Source organism: Apostichopus japonicus, chromosome 19 (genome assembly GCF_037975245.1).
Source record: "Apostichopus japonicus isolate 1M-3 chromosome 19, ASM3797524v1, whole genome shotgun sequence".
NCBI lineage: Eukaryota > Metazoa > Echinodermata > Holothuroidea > Aspidochirotida > Stichopodidae > Apostichopus > Apostichopus japonicus.
Window position 1 is genome coordinate 32,094,956 of NC_092579.1, and position 26,914 is coordinate 32,121,869.

Sequence of the window (26,914 nt, forward strand, 5' to 3'; positions counted from 1 at the left end):
GTGACTTAGATCTGCAACCAGCACAAAAATTTGATCACAGGAACTTTTTAATTTGTTACAGGGTTACATAACAGGCAACGTGTACGGCCAGCCGTTTGTGAGACACGAACTGAAGCCCAAGAGCGACGTCGCCTACCCAGCCGCCTCCACCAACTTCATCTACATCTACGACAACAAATTTGAGAAGAGCAGATACGAGTCACCGATCAAGATGTTGAACAGGAGGCAGGCAGAGGAGAAGACGAAATGGCTGAACACGCCAAACACATACTCCAAGGTGAAGGTAGCCCAAGAGTACGCCAACTGGGGAGAGGAAGGGGAAGACGAGGGCTACAAGACAAAGATACACCTGAGTAGTAGTGACATGTAATTGGTGGTAGGCACATCATCTGTTTGACAGAATCACCCGACACAATCCTTAATTTTGGGCAATTTGGGGACTTTGACAATTCAAGACATCAAAGAGGCACTTGCCAAGGTGATGAAAATGTTTTGATTTTAGCACTTTCCAGAAACAAAAAAATATAAATCTAAAATGTCCTACAGATGGAATTATCAGAAGTTAGTCATCCTTTGTTTGTTTGCTATTTATTTAGCAAATGTTTGATCTTTTCAGAGGGAGAACAAGGATAGAAGGGTTGTTGGGGGGAGGGGGAGGCGGGATTGTCACCATTCTGGACAATGTTAGTCATCCTTTGATTGGCTGAATAAATATCTATCTATAAATATCTATCTAATGTGATCCGGGGCGGTGATTTGTTTCAAATATTGATGGGGTACATTTGCTTGGGTGCAGGTGCGTAGCAACTTTCATCCCCCAAATTGTTCTCGCGCTTTGTGATATTTTGTATATTACTAACTAAGCGGAGCGCCACCATCGGTTGGCAAGCAGCGTACAAGAAAATTTCTGGTTTTGATAGCCCCCAGATCACCGAAAATGGCACTTCTCAGGCTTGAAAATGACCAACCAGATGTACACTTTTGCCTGAGAACCAAGTTTTTTCCAAATAGTTTTTTTTTCCATCCATTACCTATTTTAAGATTGACACCAGTCACACATCATGTTGGACCTCATTGCATCTCCTGTGGATCATTGCTTTTGTAGGTAATACTACGTAACGGCCCAAAATACCCGTCAGCCCCACTTTTCAAGGTTTTAAAGCCCATTATTTGTTTAGAATTTGAATAAAAAATTCACTTCAAACATGCCCATAATGTTGCACAAAATATCATCTATGGACAACCAATATATAGAAAAAAAACCTTCAACCCCTAACAGACCTGTCAAAATTGCACGAGTAGAGGGAAGTATGATGAAGAATGTTGGTCAGGGAAGTTTCGAAAATTCAGACACAGTTAATGATATTAAAACCTCTTATAACAGCTACTATAAAACTTCCATATCATAAAAAAAAAATACAAAAAAAAAATTGAGGGGGGGAGCGGTCTCCCCCTTCGCCCCCTGGCTACGCTCCTGCGGTTAGAAATCTTGTAGGAAACAGGCCAAATGGAAACCCAGTAACTCTTCTCTCTGGTTACATTTTTCACAGTGGGTAGGTGACAAGGACCCCAAGAGTGGTGATGCAGGCGCTATCACCGATCCACAACAGTTTGCAAGACAGGGACAAGGTCATAAGGAGTACAAGAAGAAGGTTAAACTGTACGTTGATGACGTTATACACTGTTATTTCTAATTGATTGTTTTATTTTTGTTATTTTTCACCACTTTCTCCTTCCTCTCACTTCTTTCCCATTTTTTCGCCTTTCCCCTAATTCGGTCTTCCGAGGAGTGAATGATGTATCTGGTATGTTATAGAAAAAGTGGTAAAAAAAAAAGATAATGTAAAAGTGTATCAGTGGGTGTTGCCCTGGATTCGTTGAAGCGGACTCCGCACGTAGGTAGGGTTCTCCCCTTGGAGGGAGCGGACTCCCCATTTAGGGAGCCATTTCCACATGTAGGGAGGGTTCACCCAAGAAAGTTTTTTAAGATGTGGTATTTACTACTTTTGTATTTTTATGGTAGGTTGAAGCGGGTGGGTGTATATTTCCTCACGCCCCCGACCCCCTTCCCACCCAGGATCATTTTACACACAGCAGACCCTTAGCCAGCCTCAAAAATTTGCTGTGAGAACTTTAAACATTCTTAAATCTCTCCTCCTTAGTATCACTCTTCAATGTCCTCTTAGTGTTATGTTATGTGTCTTCTTAGTGCTATGTTATGTGTTCTGTCATTCTGACATCTTTGATAGATGTCCCAAAGAGTGTCTGCCGGTGAAGTTTCCGTAACCATATTACCCAGAAATGAAAATTTGATGAGGTCACACCTGCATCCAACAGAACGAGGCATTTAGCACTCATGCCACATGCTCCTTGCAGCTGGTGCCAGGACCGCGGTGGCAAAAGGCATGAATTTTTAATGCCTCATCCTTAATGGCAGAGAGACTATGAATAGAAGTGTTATAATGTTACCAACGAGGATGTTGTCTACTCTTTGAATTTCAGATTAGGCAAGAGCGTTTTGGGGATAAGACACACCCTGGACCCATCTCTGAAGTTCTGGCAGGTATAACTTATGGAGATGCTTGCAGAACACAGGTGCGTTGGAATTTTCCTTGTCTCTGGCCCCCCTACCTTCCATTCTTCTCCCCACCCCCCACCCCCTCTGCATTTATCTATTAAGTCCACATTCTTAAAGGATATCTCTTGTTTTAGATTATGAAGAGCAGAGCCACCCACCTATTTCTGTTTATAGATTGTTTATGATTTGCATACTAGTATAAAGTATACCGACTAAGTTCAGTAGTATGTCAGCTGATAAGGCTTTTTGTTTCATGGACAAGACCGTAATAAGTTGGTGTAGGGTTATATAGCAGTTGTACGGGTATGCTACTGTAGACAAGGACAGAATAAAGCGCCCTCGCTACCTGTTGTGTTCTAACGCGTCTCATACCAGCACAACAGTGTCCTGTTTCATTGAAGCTTTTACACTGGTTCGAGAGTAAACCACTTGTATCAGCCCGATGACCCTCTAATAATATTGTAAACATTGATCAAGATCTAATAATATGGTAAAGTTTGATCAAGGTACCAGTTTACTTAAGAATAGAAAGTCTTTTTTTTTCTGTCTGTAGTTAGGTAATAGCTTGGCTGGCCTATCCCCCAATCCCAACACTTATTTTTATGTTATTTGATTAAGCATTATCTTGACCGCACCTACCAATGGGCTGCCAAAGACTTAAGTATCCTTGCTTAGAAAAATTGTAAAAATCTTCATCATTAATCCAAAACAAGCACTAAGTAATAGAAAGAGAGAAAATAAAAGGAAGGGGGGGGGGCAATTTTGTTTTATCAATGTGCCTGGTGTGACAGTCGTTAGGATACGATTCATGTGTACTTATTAAAGTGTGGTGAAAATGACGGATGGTCTCCACATTCCTGCCGTTAGGTTCTATGTAAGTAATATCAGTGAATGTACCACAAGAAAGTACATGAGCTACAGGGAAAAGTTGAGATATTAGCCCTCCTCCCACCACCCCTGCACTCCACCCAGTAAAATGTGTGGGTAAATTGACACTGAAGCTAGTAATTGGACATGCCACTGGAGTTGCACTTCATGTTAAAATCAATAGGTTGAACAAACTTCCATTGATAAGATCGAATTAATTGATCAATCTCAACTTACTGAAGCCAGCTTACTCGGAAACAAATATCTTTCAGTTATGGCTTGTTTTGATATTCTTCATTAATGATTACACAAAGTGATTGGTTTTAAGTGTAGAAATCATGTCACCTTTTATGTGAGTCATAAATCAATGCTTTGCTTTACTTTTGTTGGTGAACTCGGTTTGATCAGTGCTGTTCTACCCAACCTCTACCCCCACCTATCCCCACCCCCCAAATTGCAGTTGTTTTCGGATCGGTTTGACTAGACTCACATGTTTGAAAGACTTGCCTGCAGCTTTTGTTTACTTTTCAATTGAGTGTTTTGTTTTGAATTTATTTTTGAAGTGATATTGTTTTCGTAAGCTTCACTTTCACCCTTTTTTGCATGAAAAAATGTTTTTATGGTAATGTGTGTATCTTTGCTGAACATCAGAAAGAAAAAAAATACAAGAAGATAATTTCATAATGAAACTATAGTTTAGAGAATTAATACCCAAGAGATTCTCAAAGAATATTATTTTAGATTTGCCAGATTTTCTGAAAGCATCGGTTCTGATCCTGCCAGACTCTATGTTTATTGTTCAGTTAAAGTAGCATTCAGCTTGAAAAATCTCAATAAAACACCAAACCATGTATTCCATATCAAATACGAACATAATCGATGTGCAAATGATAGAAATTACACAAAGAGGAAGTTTTAACCTCCGACTATGTCCATATTAGCTGTTAGCGTTAGTCTTTACCATGTTTTTACTGTTTCTAGTTTTAGTGTTCGACTAACAAACAGTTTAAAACAAAAAAAATTTGGAAAAAAGTGCTCCTTTAATCTAAATTGCCTGCATGGAATATAGCTCCACTTTTAGTCAAATTACAGTAGTGCATGTCACCTTTAAACCCTGTCATTCTTCAATCTCCTTAAACTAGATCCCCCAAAATTGCTTGACTTTCTCTCCAAACTACGATGTTGCCTCGACCAAAAAGAGGGGAGAAAGGAGAAACTGTTTTCTTTCTTAATTCAGCCATCTTTTTGGGCATTTGCTACAATGATGTGATTTTGCTGTGACGTTGTCACAACTTGTCACAACGTGTCACAAGTCTGTATTTACTCTGTCGTTGTCGTTGATGTTGTTGCAAGTTTTGGTTTCCTTCCCCACTCGGTCGACCAGGATGCGCCACTGTCGGATTCTCGTGACGGTATGTAACCAGGCCAACAGGAATAGGAAATAAATTTAATAACAAAACAAGGACAATAGCGCATCTTGGGAATAAAAGCAACCGAAATATCATCATTTTGTCACGGTGGATTTATATTGCAGACTTGAGGTTTCTGTATTATCTATGAGGACATTATTAGAACAAACATCAGTAGCAACTGAAGTTCTCTCTCACCCTGTTTACTTCATCCATTTTCATTTTTCTTGGTGGTGAAGGGTGATGGGTGTGGGGAAGTGGGGGGTTAAATGCCACCCTGAATATTTAAAATATGCAAAATTCTTAAAACCACAGAAAGATCAAATGTAAGAGAGGATCAAGATGTCTTACTTGACTTTTCATATAGCAGAAGGGACAGAGGTGATCAGGCTAATTAGCCATGTGAAGTTGCACCTCTTTGGGCGTGGGTCGGAGGGGGAGAAATACACCAAGGGTTTCGTACAGAAATATTGCATAATATTGCCTTCACCTGGTGGTAATTAGAATTGAATGAAAAGTGTAGTACGTTAAATGCTACTTCACAAAATTGATTGATCTTTTAGCTTTCAATTCAGGCTTCGTCTCTGAAATGCTCTCTCAACCGATTCTCCATTCAGTGATAAAAGGACATCTGGATTCAACTTTAAGTCTCTGCTTGTTTGTTTGTTTCTGTCCTCTCTAAATATGAAAGTCTCAATATCTGTCCCATCCATGTTTTGCCATGCCAAGCATCATATATTTACAGACTAATTGCACCCATTTCGACAGTGCTGAAGTAAAACTCTTTAAAGTGTTTTTAGGGAACTATCTAGTAGCTACTTGACCCGACTCAACTTATTTTCTATGGTATCAATTTTTCTTTAAATCCATTCGGATATGGGTATTTTGAGTTTTTCATACGACGTAAACACAAACAAAAATGTTGGTCATGAATAGCACACAGCTCCTCTGTTTTTACTTACATTTCAAAACTGAGTAAATCGGTTGGTTTTATAACTTGCCTCGTAGTTGTGTTCTGATGAATATCCTTCATTGTTTGTACTTACTTTCATGTGATATTTAGGTATAAAGCCCCATTATGCCTTCCATTATAAACACGAACAAACTGTTCCCTAACCCTAGTTTGGTACCATTGTGTAGTTAATAAGCAGACAATCTTGTAGGTGCATTGTTTGCCAAATATTTTGGCTGAATCTCAGAGAACGAGCGAGAATAGAAACCTCCAAAACATTATTATTCAGACCGTCCAGATGGAATGCATAGTGAGACTTTAACATCAAAGGACAAGATGTACAGTGACCTTTGAGTTAATGTTATATATTCTTTGATGGTATGATATTCCTTTTATTACCCTTATATTTCTTACATCATGGTGAAGCGTGTAAAACCTACCTTTATAATCCCCACCGGTTTCATACACAGTGTATCAAAGACTGGAACAGTATGAACTATCTTTTTAACTGTTTCCATTCATTTAGAAGATAGTGTGCTTAACAGGTCCCATTGGCCCCAGTAAGCTTTTGCCGCCCTATCTAACCCACTAATCTGCTCCCAGGGAGGACGAGAACCACTCTCCTTCCAATTCAACACTGGCCCAATATTACTATCCTTTAGTTGGTACCCCCTGAGCTGCTCCTTGGTACAGCTCTCAACCTAATTAGAGTCCGCCGTAACTATGTTACATAACCCTGGGGTCTCTTTCGGAGGGTTGGCAGGCAATGCTCCGGAATGCACCATGGGGGGATCACTTCTCGACAAAGCGTCTGCATTGGCATGCACTCTGCCAGGCCTAGTTTCTATCTGAAAATCATATGTGCCCAGCACTTCCAGCCACCTAGCTACCTGACCCTCGGGGGATTTAAAGTTATACAACCAACGGAGGGAGCCATGATCCGTGCGTAACAAAAATTTCCTGCCATAAAGGTAGTGGCGGAAATTCTTAATAAAAGTTACAACAGCAAGAATTTCTCTACGTGTTATGGAATACTTCTTTTCACTACTGCTTAGCGTAAGACTGGCATAGGCCGCAGGATGTTCTTCACCCCGAATGGTCTGAGACAACACAGCCCCTATTGCTGTATTGCTAGCATCAGTATCAAGGATAAACATCTGACTAAAATTTGGGTAGGCTAATGCGGGAGCTGTCATCAGTTTAGATTTCAGAGTCTGAAATCGTTCTTCACACTCCTCAGACCACAGAAACCTTTGGCCTTTCTTTGTTAGTGCATGTAGGGGACTGGCAATTTCTGCAAAGTTCCTAATAAATTTCCTGTAATAGGAACACAGTCCCAGAAATCCCCTTAGTTGCTTCAGTACGTGTTGTGGGAGGGGGCCAATCTGTGATTACTTCGATCTTACTGGGATCGGTACCCACCCCGTGATCAGAGACAATGTGACCTAAATACTTGACTTCCTTTTTGAGCAAGTCACACTTGGAAGGCTTAAGCTTCAACCCTGCCCCCTTAATCGGTCGAAAACTTCTCCTAGGCGTACTAAATGCTCCTCTATCGTGGTGGCATATATTATGATATCATCGATATATATAAGACATATTTGCCAATGTAACTCACGAAGTACCTGCTCCATTAATCTCTGAAAAGTGGCAGGGGCGTTGCACAATCCAAAAGGTAACACATTAAACTCATAAAGACCACTACCCATTGAGAAGGCTGTCTTCTCCCTGTCTCTACGGTCCATTTCGACTTGCCAGTACCCACTTTTTAGATCAAGGGTAGAAAACCACTTAGCCCCTGATAATGCATCTAAGCTATCATCTATCCTAGGCAATGGAAAGGCGTCTTTATTAGTAACGTCATTTTACCTACGATAGTCTATACAAAACCATAAAGAGCCAGCTTTCTTTTTCACTAGAACCACTGGGGAGGACCACGCACTCTTAGAAGGAAAAATGACGCCTTGCGTCAACATCTCATTCACTTCGGCCTGTGCTTCTACCTGTTTATGAAAGGGGAGTCTCCTAGAGAGCTGTCGGATTGGGGTTGCATCACCCATATCAATGCAATGCTTAACCAACCCAATCCTTCCTAAGGGGTCACCTTCGCAAGAGAACACACTACGGTCATCCTGCAAAAACTGCCTCAAACGAATACGCTCACAATTGGGTACACCCTCCCCACTTCGATGGAGCAAATCTTCCATCTCGGCCGGTAACCCACTGGTATAATTGTTCTCTACCTCATCTACCTCCACAACGTTGGCAATGGGGGAAACTATGCCTACATGGGTACCTTTGTACAATGTTACAGGATTCGAAGTACCATTTAATAGTCTAATAGGGACAGTCCTTCTAGAAGTATCAACTAAAGCAAGTCCAACCATAACATGGCGGCTTTCAGGCACTCCAGGTTTAGTTTCCAGTAGGCCTGGCCCATTCAGCTTCCCCGGGGGCACTCCATACATCAATTCTAACACCCCTGACACCATAATCTCGCTCTCTGCAGGGATAAAGACTGTCTCAACCAGTGCTACCCTAACTGGCTGATCCAGCGGAGTCTCACAAAGAGGAACAGCTAAGCGGGTCCTACCAACAAACAATAGGGGTTCACCTCCCAATTGTATCAAACATTCATGTTCTCAAAAGTCAATTCCAAGTAAACCAGGGGCAGTGATACCGCCAACTAGGACTTGCACTGGAATCTTCAGGGTGTGAAATTTGAAGGTTAAGTTACATTTACCTTTTACTTGGAGTGGCCTACCATCAACATCGGCAAAACTGGCTCCCGTCTCAGTAAGTGGAGCCAAATTACCTGCAGAGCATAAATGCTCCCATGTCTGAACACTAATGATGGTAGTACCAGCGCCAGTATCTACTAAAAAAGCAATCTCGGTATTAGAGATACATATATTTGCACACAAAGCTCCCCCTGACTTGACCTTCTCCCCATTTCCAAAACGTTGCAGGGCTTCAATTTGCTCAGTCGAGGGGCACCCCTCATCCCCGACTGACTCTAGTTTCCCGATCCCTGTCTACTTGGCTTAGAGGGACAGTACCGGCTAATGTGACCTAACTGCCCACACCTCCAACACTGCATGGGACCAGGCCCAGACCCAGTTAAAGGGGGTGGCGCTGGCGGACCTTGCTGAACAAATTGACTTAACCTAGCATTGTCCTCCAAACCTTTTCCCAATTGTACTTCCAGCCTATCCAATCTTTCAGTAATTCCGCCAACCGTATCCGACGATGCCGAAACAGTATAGACAGAACGCCGGGGTTTCATCACTCCCTCTGCCTGGTCAATAGCCTCCACCTCAAGGGCAAGATGCAGAGTATTTTCTATTGTCTTGGGTCTACCCCTTCGAACAACAATCCTAGCCAAGGGTGTAGGAACCGGGGGGGGGGGGCTGGGGGGTGCCAGCCCCCAGTGAAAAATGTGGAGGGGCGGAAGTATCATTCCGCCCCCCCCCCCCACTTCGCAAGTCAGAAAACCCCTTTTCATTTCCAAATGAGAAAAAAATCTCATTTGGAGCATCAAATTGCATCTAAGGCCAGGTGAAAATACAAAATTAAGTTTACAAAACGGAGTGGGTGTTGAAGTGTGCTATATTGCACCAAATTGCATCTGAGACCACCTGGAAATGCAAACGGTCCCCCTCCCCTTAGACCCCTCCCCCAGGCCGGCCATCAATCTTCAGCCCCCCCACTCAAAAGTACCTTCCTACGCCACTGATCCTAGCATCCCTGTCACGTAAAGCACCCAAAAAAGACTCTAGAGCTAACTCGTCATGTGCTCGCATATCAAGGCCGGGATAAGCCTCTATCACTTCCCGACGGATTGAAGAGCACAGCCCAGGTAAGGTCTCACCCTCTGCCCGTACTCTAGATCTTAATTTTGCCCTTCTAGCGCTAGTCAGGGCTGCTGGAGCAAAAAATCTAGAAAGTGCGTTTACAGTGGTCTCATAACTACCACGGTCTGTAGATGATAGTCCCATATATACCTCCTGGGCGTGCCCAGTTAACTTAGCTACCAGGATTTTTGATTTTTCTAATTCCGTCCACCCATTAATCTCCGCACAGACTGTAAAATGAGTCAGCTAATGATCCCACTTTCTTCTCCCATCATAACTATCTGGCATAATAATAGGTTTACGGAACGAGTCACCTAAGGCATTTGAATTACGAACCCCTCTGCCTGGCGAAGTACCCCTATTATATAACCAATCCCTATCCCTGGTAAGATTAAATTGACAAACCTCAGCTTCTCTCTCCAGTGCCTCTATCTCGGCAATAAGCCTCTCCACAGAGTCCCCCTCGCTCTCTCGTCGTGCAGCCATCTCGCCTCCTTCCAGAAACCAGGCTTACTTAAAGGTAAAGAAACTTGGTATGATATTAAATTGTCAAAATACCATGGGGCTCCAAAGCCCTGCCAGCAAACTTGAAATAGGGAGGTGGGGTGACAAAAATAATCCCACTTCTGACACCAATTTCTGTAACGCCCTTGTACCCCGGCCGAGCGGTAGCGTGGGAAATCAGGCAGCTGGAGGCCACCTGATGTCAGGGCAGGGGAAGGGGGGAGGCGAAGACTTATGCTAGCAGGGCTTGAACCAATACACAAAAAAGAGAGAAGAATATAGTTAAAGAGAACTGGGTCTCAAATCAACAATTTAATAGCTTAATTAACTTTAAACATACACTTAACAAAAATAAGGCAGTGACTTTCTGCCGTACACAAATATAAAAGCAAACAACGTTCCGGGCAGAGATTCAGTTTAAATAAATAACAAATACACTACATACCAGGGCGTGGGCAGCACGGCTCTTAAGAATCACGAGAGTGAATACCTGACACGTGGCGCCAACGGCAGACTAAAGAAATACTGCCTAATGTGGTCCCGCCCCGATTAACTTCTGCAATACCTCCGGGGAGAGCCCTAATTTGACCCTACCTCCGGAGTCTATAACATGCAAAGAAGCCAACCAGGACGGGAAATTATTAGTTGTACAATACAAAAGGAATCGCGCCCGGTAGTCAGCCCTCACTCCCGGACCCGCTCTCTAAAATAAATGAACCTTGCCTTTAAAATAATACTATACTCTAATTGCCGTGCTGCTCACCGCTGGTCTCCAGTTCTCTGCCCGAACTTCAACGAAATAAATTAAGTGTCCACAAAACAAAATACATAAGAAAAACAACGTCTTAATTAAACAAGGTAAAGAGAGCAAGTGAAAGTACAATAGATAAACGGTAAACAGAACAACTCGCGTAATAAAAGAGCGAATGCCTGGAATGCTGGTGATGGCAGACGACGGGGAGAGCGAAAGAGACCTGCATAATAAAACAAAAGTAAATGGAATGGTGAATGAATGGACAACAAATCGCAGGGTAAATTATTCAAACAAAACGGGAAAACATATTCTTAGTAGCCCTGGGCGCATTCTAAATACGGGGTACACGCATCCCGAACAACCCAGGGCGTAACAATAGTACAGTATTCAAATGGTAGCCTTTACTGTAGAGTTGTTAACTCTATTGTTCACTCTGATAGTTGAGTATAATTAAGTTACATAATATATGCTGCAAGACACTTGGGGCGATATTTTATGAAGGAAGTACGTTCCTTTGTAGCTACTTGTTCTGTTTGCTATATGATCTAACTGTTAACAATGAATTATTTGACAACCTGTAGGCTTTATTTTCACACTCAAATGAGTACTTATTAATGATTACCCACATTGTTGATTATTATAGATGTGATTGAACACACAATATCACAACCTAATTAAAAGGCTTGTATTAGTATACATCTCTCTCCAGAGGCTCCAGTTCACTGTACTTTGATCAAGGGATGTCATTTTCTTATCATGTTTTCAGTTTTAGTACTTTTATCTTTTATGTTACTGTTTAATTATCATTCATTTATGGTGTGTATGTATGCTGTTGATAAATAAAAAGGATTCCAGCTTCCACGGAGTGGTAAAATAAATGGCTGTCCTTTGAGTTTCTTATAAAGCAAAGATTTATATCAGAGCTGTAACATTATGTAAATGTGGTTTTCTGTTTCTTAATCGATCTTGGTGTCCAATTGCACTACACATCCAACAAATGCAGATACCCCCTCCAACCATACCAAAGATAAGAATGGGGTTACACGGCCCTTGTAATAATAATAATGAGCAGTTATTTTTACAAAGCTTAACCAAACACAAATGTGGGAGAAGCCCGCGCACAGGCATATGGATCACAACTTACACTACGGGTGGCTTCCAATTCAACATTTTATATAAAATTTAGAAACTCATTTCAGATGGGAAAACTGTAGACTGCTCTTGGATGATAAACCCACCTTACATAGAACCTCCTGATTGCCAAACCTCATTGCTTCAAATGCCATTGCCTTTATCCACTCGATCACAGCACCAGTGGTTCATCCTAGATGAAACCTAGCTGGCAGAGGGAGGGGGGGGGGGCACCTAAGATACAGTTACAGCAACTGAAGTAGATATAACTTTTGATTCTATTAAAATTTAGCAAACCTCTCCATTACCCAACCTCTACTTCAAGACATGCATAAGGAACAGATGCTCTAGAACTCTGCACAAAAAGGTAAGACTGTACTTTAAGAACAAAACCTCTACATGGATCAGAGAAACAGTGAATTTCATTTAATACCTTCATTTATATTGGGGAATGGGTTAAAAATTCAGACAGTTTATCTAAAAAATCTCAAATGTGACATTTTATCACAAAATTCAAGCAGTTTTTGCCAAAATTTGTTGTATCTGAGAATGTTCATGCAGCTAGCTAAACAATTTTAGGTTGACATTTTTATGTCAAGATTCGCCCCAAGAGTCCGGCCCCCTCAAAAAGTGTAAATTATTATCTTTAGAATGTCTGTCCCATGGATACGCCAGACCTACACCCTCGCCCCCCCCCCCCCCGCGTTGATCATGACAGTACGCCTACTGTCCCGCCTAGGCCTAATGCCAGACCAACCCATTCGAGTAATGATATATTGGTCATTAAAACAACTTTTGTGACGAGATTCGCAGCGAACTCAATAAATTATCTTGACCATGCAACATGTTTAATGACCTTAGGCCTATGTTATGAGAACATTTGAATTGTTTCGTTGTAAATGTAATGATTTCAAATGGATATGCATCTAGCATGTCATTGCTAGTTTATTTTTTTTCAATTAATACGTTGATATATTATGCGGTGTTTGTCCCACATGGCTTGCCATAGACGCACACGGTCGTGGTCAAAGGTTAAGCAACGGAGCGCGAATTATGATCTGTATATAAAGCTCACGAAAGGTTACACGAGCAGTACGTGCAGTTCGCTTCCTGGCAGCCGTTGGCTAACAATTCATACGTAATTGTAATTTGTAGCCTATTCTGTATGGGGGGGGGGGGTAACTGCCAAAGAATGTGAATGGCAGATATATTCGCCAGCTCGAAGGTTGTGTATTAGTTTTATGGAGCAAGTTAGTACTTCACATTGTTTGAGTCAGCGAGCGTGAGAAATTACGCTAGCCTATCATATAATAGTATAGCTTAGGCCTAACGATAGGCTAGCTCACGTAGGCACTGGCGTCTATACTAGTTGGAATGCTAATCTAGGCCTAATATGATTATTCACTAGACAATTAACGTAAGTAAAGTAGGTCACTTTATATCTTCCGACAAAATACTAGACCTAGCTGGTTGGGCCTAATTACTTTCTGGTTAAGGCTAGTACAGTTAGGCTAGGCCTAACTTAATTAGCCTAGGCCTAAATGTCTTTAAATTCCTACCAGAGTAGCCTACCATAGCCTAGGCTATGCCATCTAGCACTTAACAATAACAGTAACACATCCACAAGAAACTAACTCGCAGCCGGACAAATTAGCTTAGGATGAAAGCTCTCTTTCCTTTTTTTTTTTTCCATCATGACAGGCAAGTCCGTTGGTTTCTTCTCCAACTTCCAAGAATAAAAACAATAGTTTCCTCCCTGAAATTATTTTTAGGGGTTGAAACCAATGTTTTTCAGGGGAGGAAAGAAAGACGGCTTGGCTGTGGAAAGAATTAATTTAGGTAGTGAAGCAACTGCACGTAGTAAATGTGTCTTGTGATTTAGGAGAGTTTGGTGAAAGAAAGGAACATATTTCAAGAGACACTTGTACCTGTAGTAATTGAAGAAACTGGTAAATAGGAAAACAAGGAGAGGAACCAAGGAGGGCATACCTATAGGCTAAATTTTCTATGTTATTTCATTCCCACAATGAATGCCATTACAAGCAAACGACCCATTACCACTATGAATTCCACGCATGTATATTACCCCATGTTCGCATACAATCCTATGCAAACAATCCGGCCTATTCACAAACACTTTTTTATCTTCCAATCACTGAACAGTTACACAAGGAAGATACCTGGTCACATTTTCTATTTTCATACTATCACAACTTTCTTTAGCTTACTCTACAAGAATATGCAGTCAGAGCCTACAGAACAACAGTCTCCTCCCTTGAAAATAGTATGTTAGTTTCCTTAACCGTGTTATTTTTCACCCTTAACTTTACCTTTCTCCCTTTAAATCTTTTCTTACAGTTATTCCACTTACAACATCTATTCTTTCCACATAGCCTAGCCAATATGCCTCCCATGAAAAACCTTAGTTAACTCCCCTGAAAATGTTAATGTAAGTTGTTCAACTTTTAAGTGGGAGGAAAATAATGTTGTTAGGGGAGGGAACAGATGGCCCCAGGCTAGGCCTACCACCAAATGAAAATGGGAAACCTAGGCTAGCCTACCAAAGCGAAGGCTAGATAGAGATGAGGACTAACTAGCCTATCCTAGGCTTCTTATACAAGCAACAGTACTTTGTAAAATGAAATTCTCAAGCAATTAGGCCTAGCTCTGTGGTCTAATTGATGTTAGTGATGGTTCAAGTATGGAGAAAACTCTCCATGAAAGCTGATGTTACCTAGCGTAGGCAACTAAATTGATATACATGTATTAATTTGATCAACTAGCATAATTTTGACCTGAAGCTAGGCTTAACAGTATTGGTCCAACTCTTGGCATATCTTTATCAGATCATAGCCTTCTTTGATGCCTAAGGCATGATTTTATGGTCTGCAGAACTGTTTCACTGAAACTTTGATTATTATTAAACCGAATTCAAACTTTGCTAAGTCGACCTCTCATTGTTGAGTAATTGTCTTTGATTTGGTTTTCAATTTGAAAACATTGATTGAAAGCTGTGAGGAACACAACTCATGGTAAACACATATTAAGAGTATTGAGAGATAAGTACAATATATAGTATCTCTGTCCTTGTTGATATAGAATATTATTACACAGGTGCTAGAAGTCATGGAAGCACATGATGGTTTACCATGAATATACTAATATGTTGTTGGTACTTGTGTGTTGGCTGAAAAGCCAGTTTTCATCTTTGCTAAGTGTACTTGTTGTAGCTTAAGTGTCGGTCCTTATTTCACTTGTCAAGTTTCTCGTTTCAAGAATGATGTTTATTTCAGACATTTTTCAATTTTCCAGTTCCTCATGAATGTGCTTGCTAAGTTTGTTTAAACTAGTACATGCTCTCCAAATTGTTTGACTGATGAAATGTTCTCAAATTGTGTTGAATCCATTCCTTTCAATCAGCTTGACCATTATAGTGAACAATATACATCAAAGGAAGTTTTGGCATTTTACGAAGTACTCCATAGGTTTGATAGCAATGTCTAGTAAGGTTTATTAAAGAGTCATATTGCAAGTATTAAAAATAAACAGGCACTTAGTAACAAATAGAGGTACAGTTTATTCATGTTTGTAAACATTCATCAAAAAGGTATCTGCATATGCAAACAGGAAGATGATCTTATGTAAAACTACTTTAAAAAAAATACTTAAATTTATGTCACACCAAAGGTATATATATATATACTGTACATATTGCTTTGATATTTGTCTTTACAGCATTGCATTGGCCACACTGATTCACAAGGAGACTCCATGAACTGTGACTGTAACATCCTGCTGGAGGTCTGAGACATTGAAGATTCTGTAATGCTTCCGTTTGGGTATGCAGTTTACTATAGTAACACAGAAATATTTAAGCTCTGGTATTTGTTTCGTTTATTTCTGCCATTAAACCACAATCATATACATTTGTTTATATATTGTTATATCAATGAGGCAGCAGTCAGGGTTGTTTAGGTAGTCAGGGGGAGGGAGGGGAGGAAGGGAGTGTATAAAAATGAGTCTAGTTGCAATGTCTATCTGCTTTCCAATATATGAAATCTTCTTATCTTTTACAATACTGTCTCAGGTGAAAGAAGAAGATGAAGAAAATTGAAGGAAAATTGTGAGTCTTGGATGTCTGTAATGAAGCTGGATCAGGTTTAGAACAAGTGGTTGAAAGATCATAAACTCCACCAAATACGAGAAGATCCTTCAAGCCTGTCCTCTACAGAGAGATCTGGAAGTGTTATCTGGAGGTGATTTAATAGAAATTGGAGAAAAAGTAAGATTCAAGGAAAACATCAGTGTGAGCCAGTATCATGAACATCAGTCTTGTCCTCTCAACAGTTGATTGTTGTCAAGATCATTTCTAAATGTAGGAGACACGGTGCCTTAGCCTGTTGGAACCAGTCAGTATTTGGTGTGGTCTGTTTTTGTGCTAAATGTACGAGACACGGTGCCTTAGCCTATTGAAAATAGTCGGTAATTGGTGTGGTGTGTTTTTGTGCTAATTGAATGAGACACGGTGCCTTAGGCTGTTGGAATTAGTTGGTATTTGGTGTGGTCAGTTTTTGTGCTAAATGTACGAGACACGGTGCCTTAGCCTGTTGGAACCAGTTGGTATTTGGTGTGGTCAGTTTTTGTGCTAAAGGTACGAGACACGGTGCCTTAGCCTGTTGGAACCAGTGGGTATTTGGTGTGTTCTTGTTTTTGTGCTAAATGTATGAGACATGGTGCCTTAGCCTGTTGGAACCAGTTGGTATTTGATGTTTTTTGTGTGCTAAACTACTATTCTTACAGAAAGGCTGAACAAATTCCATGATATAGTTTGAACAGAGTGACACATTCCACTCATTCCAAGCAACCATGACAACATCAAAATGAACCTAATTGGTTTCTTAGTTTATTGGCATGAGATGTAGTCTGTTTTTGTGCTAAATTATTGAGACATGGTGCCTTAGTTTATTGGTATTAGTTTTTAATTAGAAATGTAGGAGACATTTTTGTGCTAAATGTATAAGACCTCAGCCTTAGCCTATTGGAACCAGTCAGTAATTGGTGTGGTGTGTTTGTATTAAATTGATAAGTTCTGCCTTAGTTTATTGATATGAGTTGCTAATTAGTGTGGTCTGTTTTGTGCTAAATTAATGAAACCTGTTGCCTTAGTTTGTTGGAATGAATTTGTAATAAGTATTTTTGTTGTCTAAAATTAATAAGACATTGTACCTAGTTTGATGGAACGAGTTGGTATTTAGTGAGGTCTTTTTTGAGAGTTGTTCAAACCAGTGTCCAATAACTTTGATCTGACCATAAAATTTCATTTCTTTCACAAATTGCCCCTCTAGAAGAGTATACATGTTTTGTCTCACGGCTGACAGTTTGGTTGTTAACAGGGTTTGACTTTTTTACTTTTGCTGTTACTTTGAAGAAAAATGACTAATTTGTTTTGTATTCCTCTCCTTTCATCAGAGATCTCTGGCCTATGTTGCTCAACAAGCTTGGATCCAAAATGATACCGTGAGAGGAAACGTTCTGTTTGGTAAAGATCTCAACTCCACCAAATACGAGAAGATCCTTCAAGCTTGTCCTCTACAGAGAGATCTGGAAGTGCTATCTGGAGGTGATTTAACAGAAATTGGAGAAAAATTAAGTTTCAAGGGAAACATCATTGTAAGCCAGTATCATGAACATCAGTCTTGTCCTCTCAACAGTTGCTTGTAAAGATCAGTGCTAAATGTTCGAGACATGGTGCCTTAGCCTGTTGGAACCAGTCGGTACTTTGGTGTGGTCTGTTTCGTGATAAATTAAAGAGACATTGTGCCTTAGTTTGGTGGAATGAGTAGCTAATTAGTGTGGTCTATTTGTGCTAAATTGAAGAGGAGTACTGTGATAATTTGTTGGTAGTTAGTGTGGTGTGTTTGTATTAAATTTATAAGTTTTGCCTTAGTTTATTGATATGATTTGCTAACTAGTGTGGTCTGTTTTGTGCTAAATTAATGAGACCCGGTGCCTTAGTTTGTTGGAATCATTTTGTAATTAGTAATTTGGTTGTCTTAAATTGATGATTGTTGCCTTATATTGTTGGAAAGAGTTGCCAATTAATGTGGTCTGGGTTGTGGTAAATTAAAAAGACAGTTGATTGTTGTCAAGATCAGAAAACTCGAAGATGACTCAAGAAAACTCATTTGAAGGAAAAACACCAGCTAAGCTGGAAAGCTGCAATATACAGTCAAGGTTAGTCATAAGAAAGAAAGGTTCATAAAAATACATATTTAATTATGTTTCCACCAGTAAAGTTTCAATCACAGTCTAAACTTTGTTGGAATTAGTTGCTAATTAGTTTTTTATGTTTTGTGCTAAATGTACGAGACTTACTTTGAAGAAAACTGGCTATTTCTTGTGCATTCCTCTCCTTTCCTTAGGGTTCTGTGGACTATATTGATCAACAGTTAGCTTTTTGACATAGCGCCACCCCATCATCCTTCACTCTATGACTTACCCGCCATTTACAAAACGTACGCCTCCTTGGATACCAACACAACGCTGCAGAGTACACTTTCGATTCATAGTGTGTCTCTTCAAAAGGAGTTCCTATTCTTTCCGTCCGCCGTCTTAGGCTGGAGACTAATTCTTTCTAGTAAGTAAAGTTTATGATCAATTTCATTGTATAAAAGCCATTTAAAACCCGTAGGGAGGGGCTGTTTTGCCAATATGACAACCCCTTACCCACCTATAACCGCCCCCTTAGTCGAAAACCTAAACCTCTCTGATTTTGACATAGACATTAATGACTGGATCCCTGTACAAAAATAGCAGAAAAAGACAACGTCCAATATACGTTGAAATAAACCCATCTCCAAACTCCAAACCAACCACCAAAAAGTCCGCTCAAACAATCATTGTATCAGGAATCTTACCAGAACTATCAAAAAACCCAATAAACACTTGCTAAACTAATCAATGAAGAAAAACCAAATGCCATGATCTCAAATATAAACCGTCTTCGTAGTAACAACATCCTAATCACCCCCCATGACCCTAAAACTGCAAATATCCTCCTGAAACCATGGAATCAAAAGACTTAACTAGGCAACCCCAAACCAAGAATCCCCAAAAAAGTATGACAAAGAAACTTCTCCGTAGTAGCCTGTGGCATAAACCCTGAAATTCAAATCAAAGATATTGAACAAGAACTCAAAGACCAAGAATACACCCCAATACAAGCTAAAAGACTCATTAGTCATGCCACAAACAATACAGCTTGGAAAGTAAAAATGACGTTTGAAGAACAAGAGCCTCAACAACCCCTAATCAAACAAGGTTTCTACTTAGGATACTCTAAACACAAAACAGAAGAATACCACGAACCCCCCCAAATCACTCAATGTTTCAAATGTCAACTCTTTGGACACACCCCCCATACTTGCAAAAATCAAACCAGATGTCTCAGATGTGGCAAAAACCACAGAGTTAAAGACTGTCCCAAACCAAAAGAAAACCCAAAATGTGCCAATTGCTCAGGGACTCATGTCGCCCTTTACAAAGGATGCCCAAAATTTAAAGAAGCTAAAACTGAAGCTAATAACAAACAACAAGAACAAAGAACCTACGCGAATGTAACCAATTTTACCCCTAAAATTGAAATAACAAATAAAATCGTCACTGAAAAAAAACTTAATATCCCAACCTTTGTAATTGAATTAGTACAATACACCTTCCAAACAGCCAACATTAATATTAAATCTGACGACCTTGCCAGTTACGCCACCGTGTTAGCACTAAAACACCTAAACTTAAATATCCCAGAAACTGTAATTATGGAACGTCTCCACCATCCTTCAATATTTAGCCCTCCTCAATCACCTACATGACAAGCACACTCCCTCCTTCGGTCAAGTTCCTCCACCTAAATATCAACAGTATCCTTCCAAAATTAAGCCTCCTACTTAGTATATTCGCCAACCACTCCCCGGATATCATTTCTTTAAACTAAACTAAATACAAATTCCCACCTTAGCATCCCTGGTTACCAAACTTTCAGACATGATATCTCTCGATATATGGTTTGAGTACTTATTGCTGAAAAAAACAACCTCAAAGCCACCCTCCTCCCAAACAAACCCAAACAATTGAAATTGTACTCGAAAGAGACAATAAATCTCTCCACATTATTAGCTATTATAGTCCCCAAATGAGCCCATATCCACAATCAAAAACAGTTCTAATAAAAATACAATACTACTAGGAGATTTAAATGCCCACCACATCATTTTTGGTAGCACCAAAATATCTGAAAAAGGCATATCCCTCTTAGAAATATGTGATAAACACAACTTAACAATAATTAACCAAAATACCAAAACTAGGATAAACCCAATAAACAATAATACTGAACTACTTGACTACGCCATAACCTCAAACCACCTTGCAACTAAAACTCATTCGATTCAAATCCTAGAAGATGACCTAATCAGTGACCATTTTCCACTCCTTTTTGAGCTAGACATAAACCTCAGTCGCATCCAAAATAACGAATTAACGTATAATTACAATAAAGCAGACTGGACATCATTTAAAAAGGGATCATAACAAACAACACTATTGCCAATTACCACAACAACAAGCTAAATTACATCGGCATATATTGTGACAGCATTGCCCAACATATCTTTAATACCTTCAAAAAACACTGCCCCTTAAAAACAAAACAGGAATCCAAAACTAAATAGGAATATTCTTACACTAAATAGATCAGACGTCGACTACATAGAACCTATATGATCTCCCCAGATCCAACTCTAAAGCCCTAAATTAACCAACTTGAAAAACAAATAAATACACAAATATCGGCGGTCGACCAAAACCGAGTCCAAAACAAATGCGATTCAATCATTAATGACAAAAACCCAAAACACTTTTGGAAAAATTAAAGAAATATCGAAAACCCATTACAACCCAAACACAGGTAATACAGACGAATGCCTTAGAGATAAAGTAGGTAACCTCATCACAAAAACTTAAGACCAAATAAAGCTTAGTGAATCATACTTGAAAACTATATTCAATATCTTAGATGGCCCTCCATACGATAACAGATTCCAACACAAAATAAACCGTACAATTATCTGTAATGCAACCAGCTTTATCCCCAACTTCTAAGGATGTCTCAACAAAAACATCCCTCTACTCAAAGAAATAGATATAAATGATTGGTATAGTGCCACTGAATATGCAAAAATGCCTCCTCCCCTGGTCTTGACAACATAAATGACCTAATGCTAAAAGATTCCCCTCCGTGGGCCTCCGATATTCATTAACTCTCATATTTTCCCATTATTTAACAAACTCCTTAGACTGGGTCATTTCCCAACCCTGTGGACATCCGCCAAAATGATTTTAATACCGAAACTAAGTAAAGACACACCAAAATTCAAAACTATCAACCAATTAGTCTCCTACCAGCCTTAGGTAAGATTTTCGAAAGAATTATAGATAACCGCACCAGAAACCACCTTGAGCAAATTAATCACTTTGCCCGTATCAATCAGGCTAATTCCGGGCACACAAATCTACAATAAACCAAACTTTCCACCTTTCCAAATAAATTCGCATCGGCTTCATAAAAAAACATGATACCACTGCCCTCTTCCTTGATGCCAAAAAGGAGTTCGACAAAACTTGGCACAACGGCATAAGAATTTAACTACTTAACTTTAATCTCCCCTCCAATTACACCAGACTTCTTTCCTCTTTCCTTAGTGAGCGCAATGCCAAAATATGCTACAAAAACCAACAATCAAAACCTTTTCCACTTGGTGCAGGGACTCCACAGGGCGCTGTTTTCAGCCCCCTCCCCTGCACCCTATATGTTAATGATTTGAACATCCCCCCTCTATCTAAATGCAGCTATAGTCAGTACACTGACGACATAGCCATTTGGAGCACCAGTAAAAATATCTATATGACGGAACTAAATATTAAAAGAGCAATTACACATCTCGAAAAGTGGTGCTCGATGTGGAGAACAAAAATATATCCCTCAATATCTAACCTAGCCAATTTCTCCATAATAAACTCAAAATACCATAACCATATTGCCAAAATGAATCTTTTCAACACCTCAATCACTGCTACTCCTAATGCAACCTTCCTTGGTACCACTTTCGATAGCAAATTATTGTTTAATCTACTTTGTAACAGAACTGCAGGACGCTGCTGGTTCCAACTTAAATCCATTCAAATCCTCTCACACAAATATAACTTCCCTCCGAAAACCATTATCCAAATCTATAAATCCAAAGTAAAAATGATTCTCAGTTACGGGAGCATCTCCCTGCTTACCATCTCTAATCCCAATAAACAAATTTTAAACAGAATCCACACCACAGCTTATCGACTCGCACTCAAAATCCCTACCTATATTGCTACTTTGTACGTTCTCCGTGCAGGAAACACAAAATCTACTTTCACCCGACTTGAAGAATTCAACACCAAGTTATACAAAAACAACCTCGAGAACGACCCTTTGATTGAAGACCTCCCCCTGAAATACAAAGTCGCAACAACTCACTACCCCAAAACCAAACCCTTTCTGTATTCACAATTGTTACTACTTAAAGTCTCATTCCATTAAAAAAATCCTTTCCTAAATGGTTCTAGGCCCAAGTATACTTATATATACAGATTATATTGTTACCAAACAATAGAAACCACAACCACTCCCTACCCAAACAATAGAAACCACTCCGTCTCCACAATTCTCAGTACTTAAAAAATTCCTCTCCTTTAGAAATCCCTCCCTAAGTGACTCTTTGACTCTGACCTCGGGTATGATTATGGCTATCCTGTCCAATATAAATATATAAGACTTCATTTACCAGCAATTCCCTGACTGAACATAGACAACCTTTCCAAGAAAAAAAAAAAAAATGTCTATTCTATAAAAACAAACTTATTATCCCCCGTAGGACCTCTCGCCAGGTCGACCAGGGGTTAAACTCCTTTTGATTTGATATCAACAACAACAAAGACAAACCTTTTACTCGAATTAAAAAAAAAAGGTAACTAATTTCATTTATTTCATTTCATTTATTGATTTTTGTTCTATTTTAACATAAGTATGACATAAGTATGACATATGACATAGAAGGAGATAAGAAACAAAACTTGTGAAAGGAAGTGTATTAAAAAACCCTATAGGGCTTGTCGGGTAGTGACACTCCCTAAAAACTCCCTAAACTCTAAACTCCCTAAAGACATCATGATTAGATTTTGGTTTCATTTAATCAATAGGTAGAGGAATTGGACACTCTTGCGCAAGATATCAACGACTTGAAGTACTCTGCTCAGGCGGCCTCCATTCTAGGTATGTACTTAATAATAATATAATAATAATAATAATCAATGTACTGTGTTTGGAAAGAAACTTTTTGCTGCTTTGGATGAAGATTAAGGATTCTTGTTTTTCAAAAGGCAAAATGCAAGATGGACTATATATGAAAGGATGAATACCAAAACTTTAAGAAAAGAAATTGGGTGGGGGGGAGGGGGAATCAGGCAGAGACCATCATGTTACTACCCTGTTAATTTTGTGTAGGACACTGGTTAATTTAAAAGGAAGAAATCCTTTAGTACCCTTGAGTTTCTGAAAGGTTTCTTCTTTGGGATAACAGTGGAGAGACATATCGATGTTCTCTTTTGGGTCTGATCGTCAGGAAAATGCAGATTAAACTGCCGTGTCCATTTGGAACCTTGGAATTGAACCCTGCTACTGGAACAAATGTATTCCATCAGAGCATAGACAATGATTCAGAGAAATATGGCCTTTATATTAATAATCTGTTGTTTTCTTTCCCAAATTTTTCTCTTTGGTTAAACAATGAGTGAAAAGATTCATTCGGTTGGAAGCAGCACCGCCCCTTTTCACACCTTTTTTTTTGGGGGGGGGGGGGGGGGGGAAGAGACCTATTAGCCCTTAGGGTCTGAAAATATTACAATAGGATTATTGTGGTGGACAGGACAGACAACAGTTATTTTTGCTTGTAGCTGAATGTATGATGTTCAGGGATCACAAGGAAGTATCAAAAGCCTGATCAAAACTGCCGTCTTTTGTACTATCGAAATTTGTCAGAATAAAGAAATTGAAAGCCAAAATATAAAGAGTTTATCTGGCCTTGTAGACTGCGATTGAACCAGTCTCTGTCATCTACAAATAATAGAAAGTGGGTATCCATTTCTGTTTGTGACAGCAATAACAAAAAATGACTGCAAATTAACAAGTTTTTGTAAACTTTCTCTATTCAGGGATTTGAATCCCAAATTCCACTCGAATATACCCCCCCCCCCTACTTATGAACTGTCACGTAGCTCAAGGTGACAAACTTACTACAAAGATGAGAATAGGCCTTAGGTGGTTCCTAATTCAATGACATTTCTCACAGTTAATTGAATTGACTTCCCCCACCCTCCAGATTATCCTCACCCATAGAAAATACCCTCCACCCAAGAATACATAAAAAAAACCATGGCTTACCAAGAACCTCTCTGCGTTCATTTTTCAGATTCCAATGAACCTTTCATCAGCAAAGGAATGGCGCAACTCGGTCTGAAGGACAATCGACCGCTGGCGGAATGGCTTGACCGGTACAACGCCAACCAGCCGGACCTGGCCGCCAAGCCCAACTTCACCACATTTCCACTGGACTTTAAGCCGTCACCGTGCAAACCGCTCTTCTTTGACATAGCTCTGAACCATATAGAGTTACCCTCCTTGGATGAGAAACTGGAACAGAATAAATCGTCCCCGCAGGGGGGTCTGGGTGGGTTCCTGCGTGGATGGTGGAGCGGGGGTGAAAAGTAACTCTCGATTTGCCACGATGTCGGAAAAAGGATTTCGGAAAAAGGTCTTTTGTATACATAAGCCGGTAGTATTTGGGAGGGCTCTCACTCTTCTCCTGCATGTGCTATAATCATCTTTTATTTAAGTTTTATTTGATTTTATTTGTTTTTTAGTATAGAAAACTACACCTTGTTGCAATGCAAACACCTCTGTGTTTGCATTGCAACAAAGGAAGGCCAAAAAGAATAACACTCACTTTTTTAACCTGGCTTGGCAAACAAAATTTGAAGAATATTCAAAATGGGAATTGGAATTTTATATATTTTGGATTTGGTGTTTGTGTGTTTATCTTGTTTATCTTGTTTAGAGAAAAAGAAGAAAAAAACAGCATCTTTATTTGATGGGGCTTTAAAGTTTTAAAAATGGGTTTCGGTTGTTGATTTCTTGGTCTACAAACATTGTGGTGCTTGACTGACTGACACTTTATGGGGGCATGATAAGGTGACTGAATTTAGTATTGGCAGGAGTTATGGATGGTAGTTGGAAGGACCAGGGGTGGGGTGGGGGGTGGTGAGGCGAAGGATAGAGAAGGAGAAATGAAAGTGAAGAGGGAGAATCTTTGAATTGAATTTTCAGTTTGCAGTAGCACAGGTTTGCTGCATGATAAGGCTATATTTAAAGAAACTTTCAATAATGCACTCTTCGTGTATATAATTTGGGGTGTGGTAGTCGGAGCCGGGGGGGGGGGGGGGGTGATTGAGACAGCAATGAAAGGGAGCAACCTTTCCACATATATGTTGTTTGTGCTATGGTAGTAACGTTTCCTTTTTCAAACTTGAGGGCAAAAAATGTAAAAATTGAGTTATCTAAAATTAATTCAAAATCAGGTTTAGTTAATAAATGAAAGTTAAAGACAATTTTATTGATGGTAGCAGGGGCGCCATGGTATTGTAAACTGAATCAGCAATCAGCCATGGAAGGCCAACTCCTTTTTGTTGGGAACTTGTCGTCAAGCAAACCTATGGATTCAAGCCCTATCTGGCTAAAGTAAGATGGGGTTATTATTTTTATCTAGGAGAAATCAATTCTTTTTCCCCTCATGTTGAAATGGTCTTCCAAATGTTTAAAAAAAAATGTCCAAAAAGAATGTACTGGTGTGAATTGGATAGCCACCTGGTGTGACGTAAAAAGGCCATAGGCTTATCCCATATGTACATGTGACTGCTTAGTATCATTAAATAACTGCCCTCCAGGCTGATATTATAAATAATAGAAACATTATAGAAACTGTCTGTTGTCACCCAACCATCTCAATAGTAGATGCAGGTATCACTAAGAATGTTTATGAAATATGTATTGCATGTTTTGATTAGTATTTGCATAATAATTTGATGAGGGATAACCTGTTTCTGGACAGGTAGTTGAAGGGTATTAACTATGGTGGGAGGGATGAAGGTATATCCTGTCCATGAACTGATTTGTCATTAAAAAGAAGAAGTTATTTCAAAGTATCATTCTTTTTGTTCCTTTTTTTCTTCCTTTTACATGAGTATTGTAAAAGGAAAAGCAAAGATTGAGTTTGAGCCAGGGACCTTGAGATGCAAAAGCAAAAGTCTTTACCACTAGACCATTAGGTGGGCCTCTGGTTTCTAAAGCTTTACAAATATTTAAAGATCCTGCAGTTTGGACTTAGTCTTTTTTTGTAAAAACATTTTCTCCACTACTCCCTCACCCCCGATTAGCTAGTCAGGGGGAGGGGTGGCGGCGAACTCACCTTGTCCGCGTTGAACCTTGTCAGGGGGAGGGGTGGCGGCGAACTCCACTTGTCCGCGCCTTTACCTTGTCAGGGGGAGGGGGCGGTGACCTCACCTTGTCCGCACCCTCACCCCCTCTCATCCTCCCCCCTCTCAGCCTCGGTGCTCACCTTGTCCACCTGCCAGGAGGAGGGGGACCGCCCGCCTTCGGGATTCACCTTATCCACTTGTCAGAACTCCTTTTGTGAATACTCACCTGGGGCTTGAACCGAT

The 26,914-nt window shown here is 39.9% G+C and overlaps 1 protein-coding gene across 6 annotated transcripts in view; it reads left to right on the forward strand.

The window, feature by feature from the left end:
- LOC139959386 (gamma-adducin-like) overlaps positions 1 to 25,905 on the forward strand; it is a 54,971-nt gene extending 29,066 nt beyond the window's left edge. For 2 of the 6 annotated variants that reach the window (XM_071956951.1, XM_071956952.1), the window contains 9 exons: positions 62 to 376; positions 1,551 to 1,660; positions 2,503 to 2,595; positions 15,785 to 15,888; positions 16,137 to 16,331; positions 17,519 to 17,669; positions 18,472 to 18,686; positions 23,342 to 23,414; positions 24,610 to 25,905. In XM_071956951.1, the coding sequence (XP_071813052.1) occupies positions 62 to 370 (309 nt within the window). In that variant the 3' untranslated portion in view covers positions 371 to 376; positions 1,551 to 1,660; positions 2,503 to 2,595; ... (4 more) ...; positions 23,342 to 23,414; positions 24,610 to 25,905. Of the gene's footprint in view, positions 1 to 61; positions 377 to 1,550; positions 1,661 to 2,502; positions 2,596 to 12,765; positions 14,499 to 15,784; positions 15,889 to 16,136; positions 16,332 to 17,518; positions 17,670 to 18,471; positions 18,687 to 23,341; positions 23,415 to 24,609 lie in introns of those variants that run through there. The other 4 variants (XR_011790080.1, XR_011790082.1, XR_011790081.1 and 1 more) reach the window with 4 other exon arrangements.
- Positions 25,906 to 26,914: the final 1,009 nt, after the last annotated feature.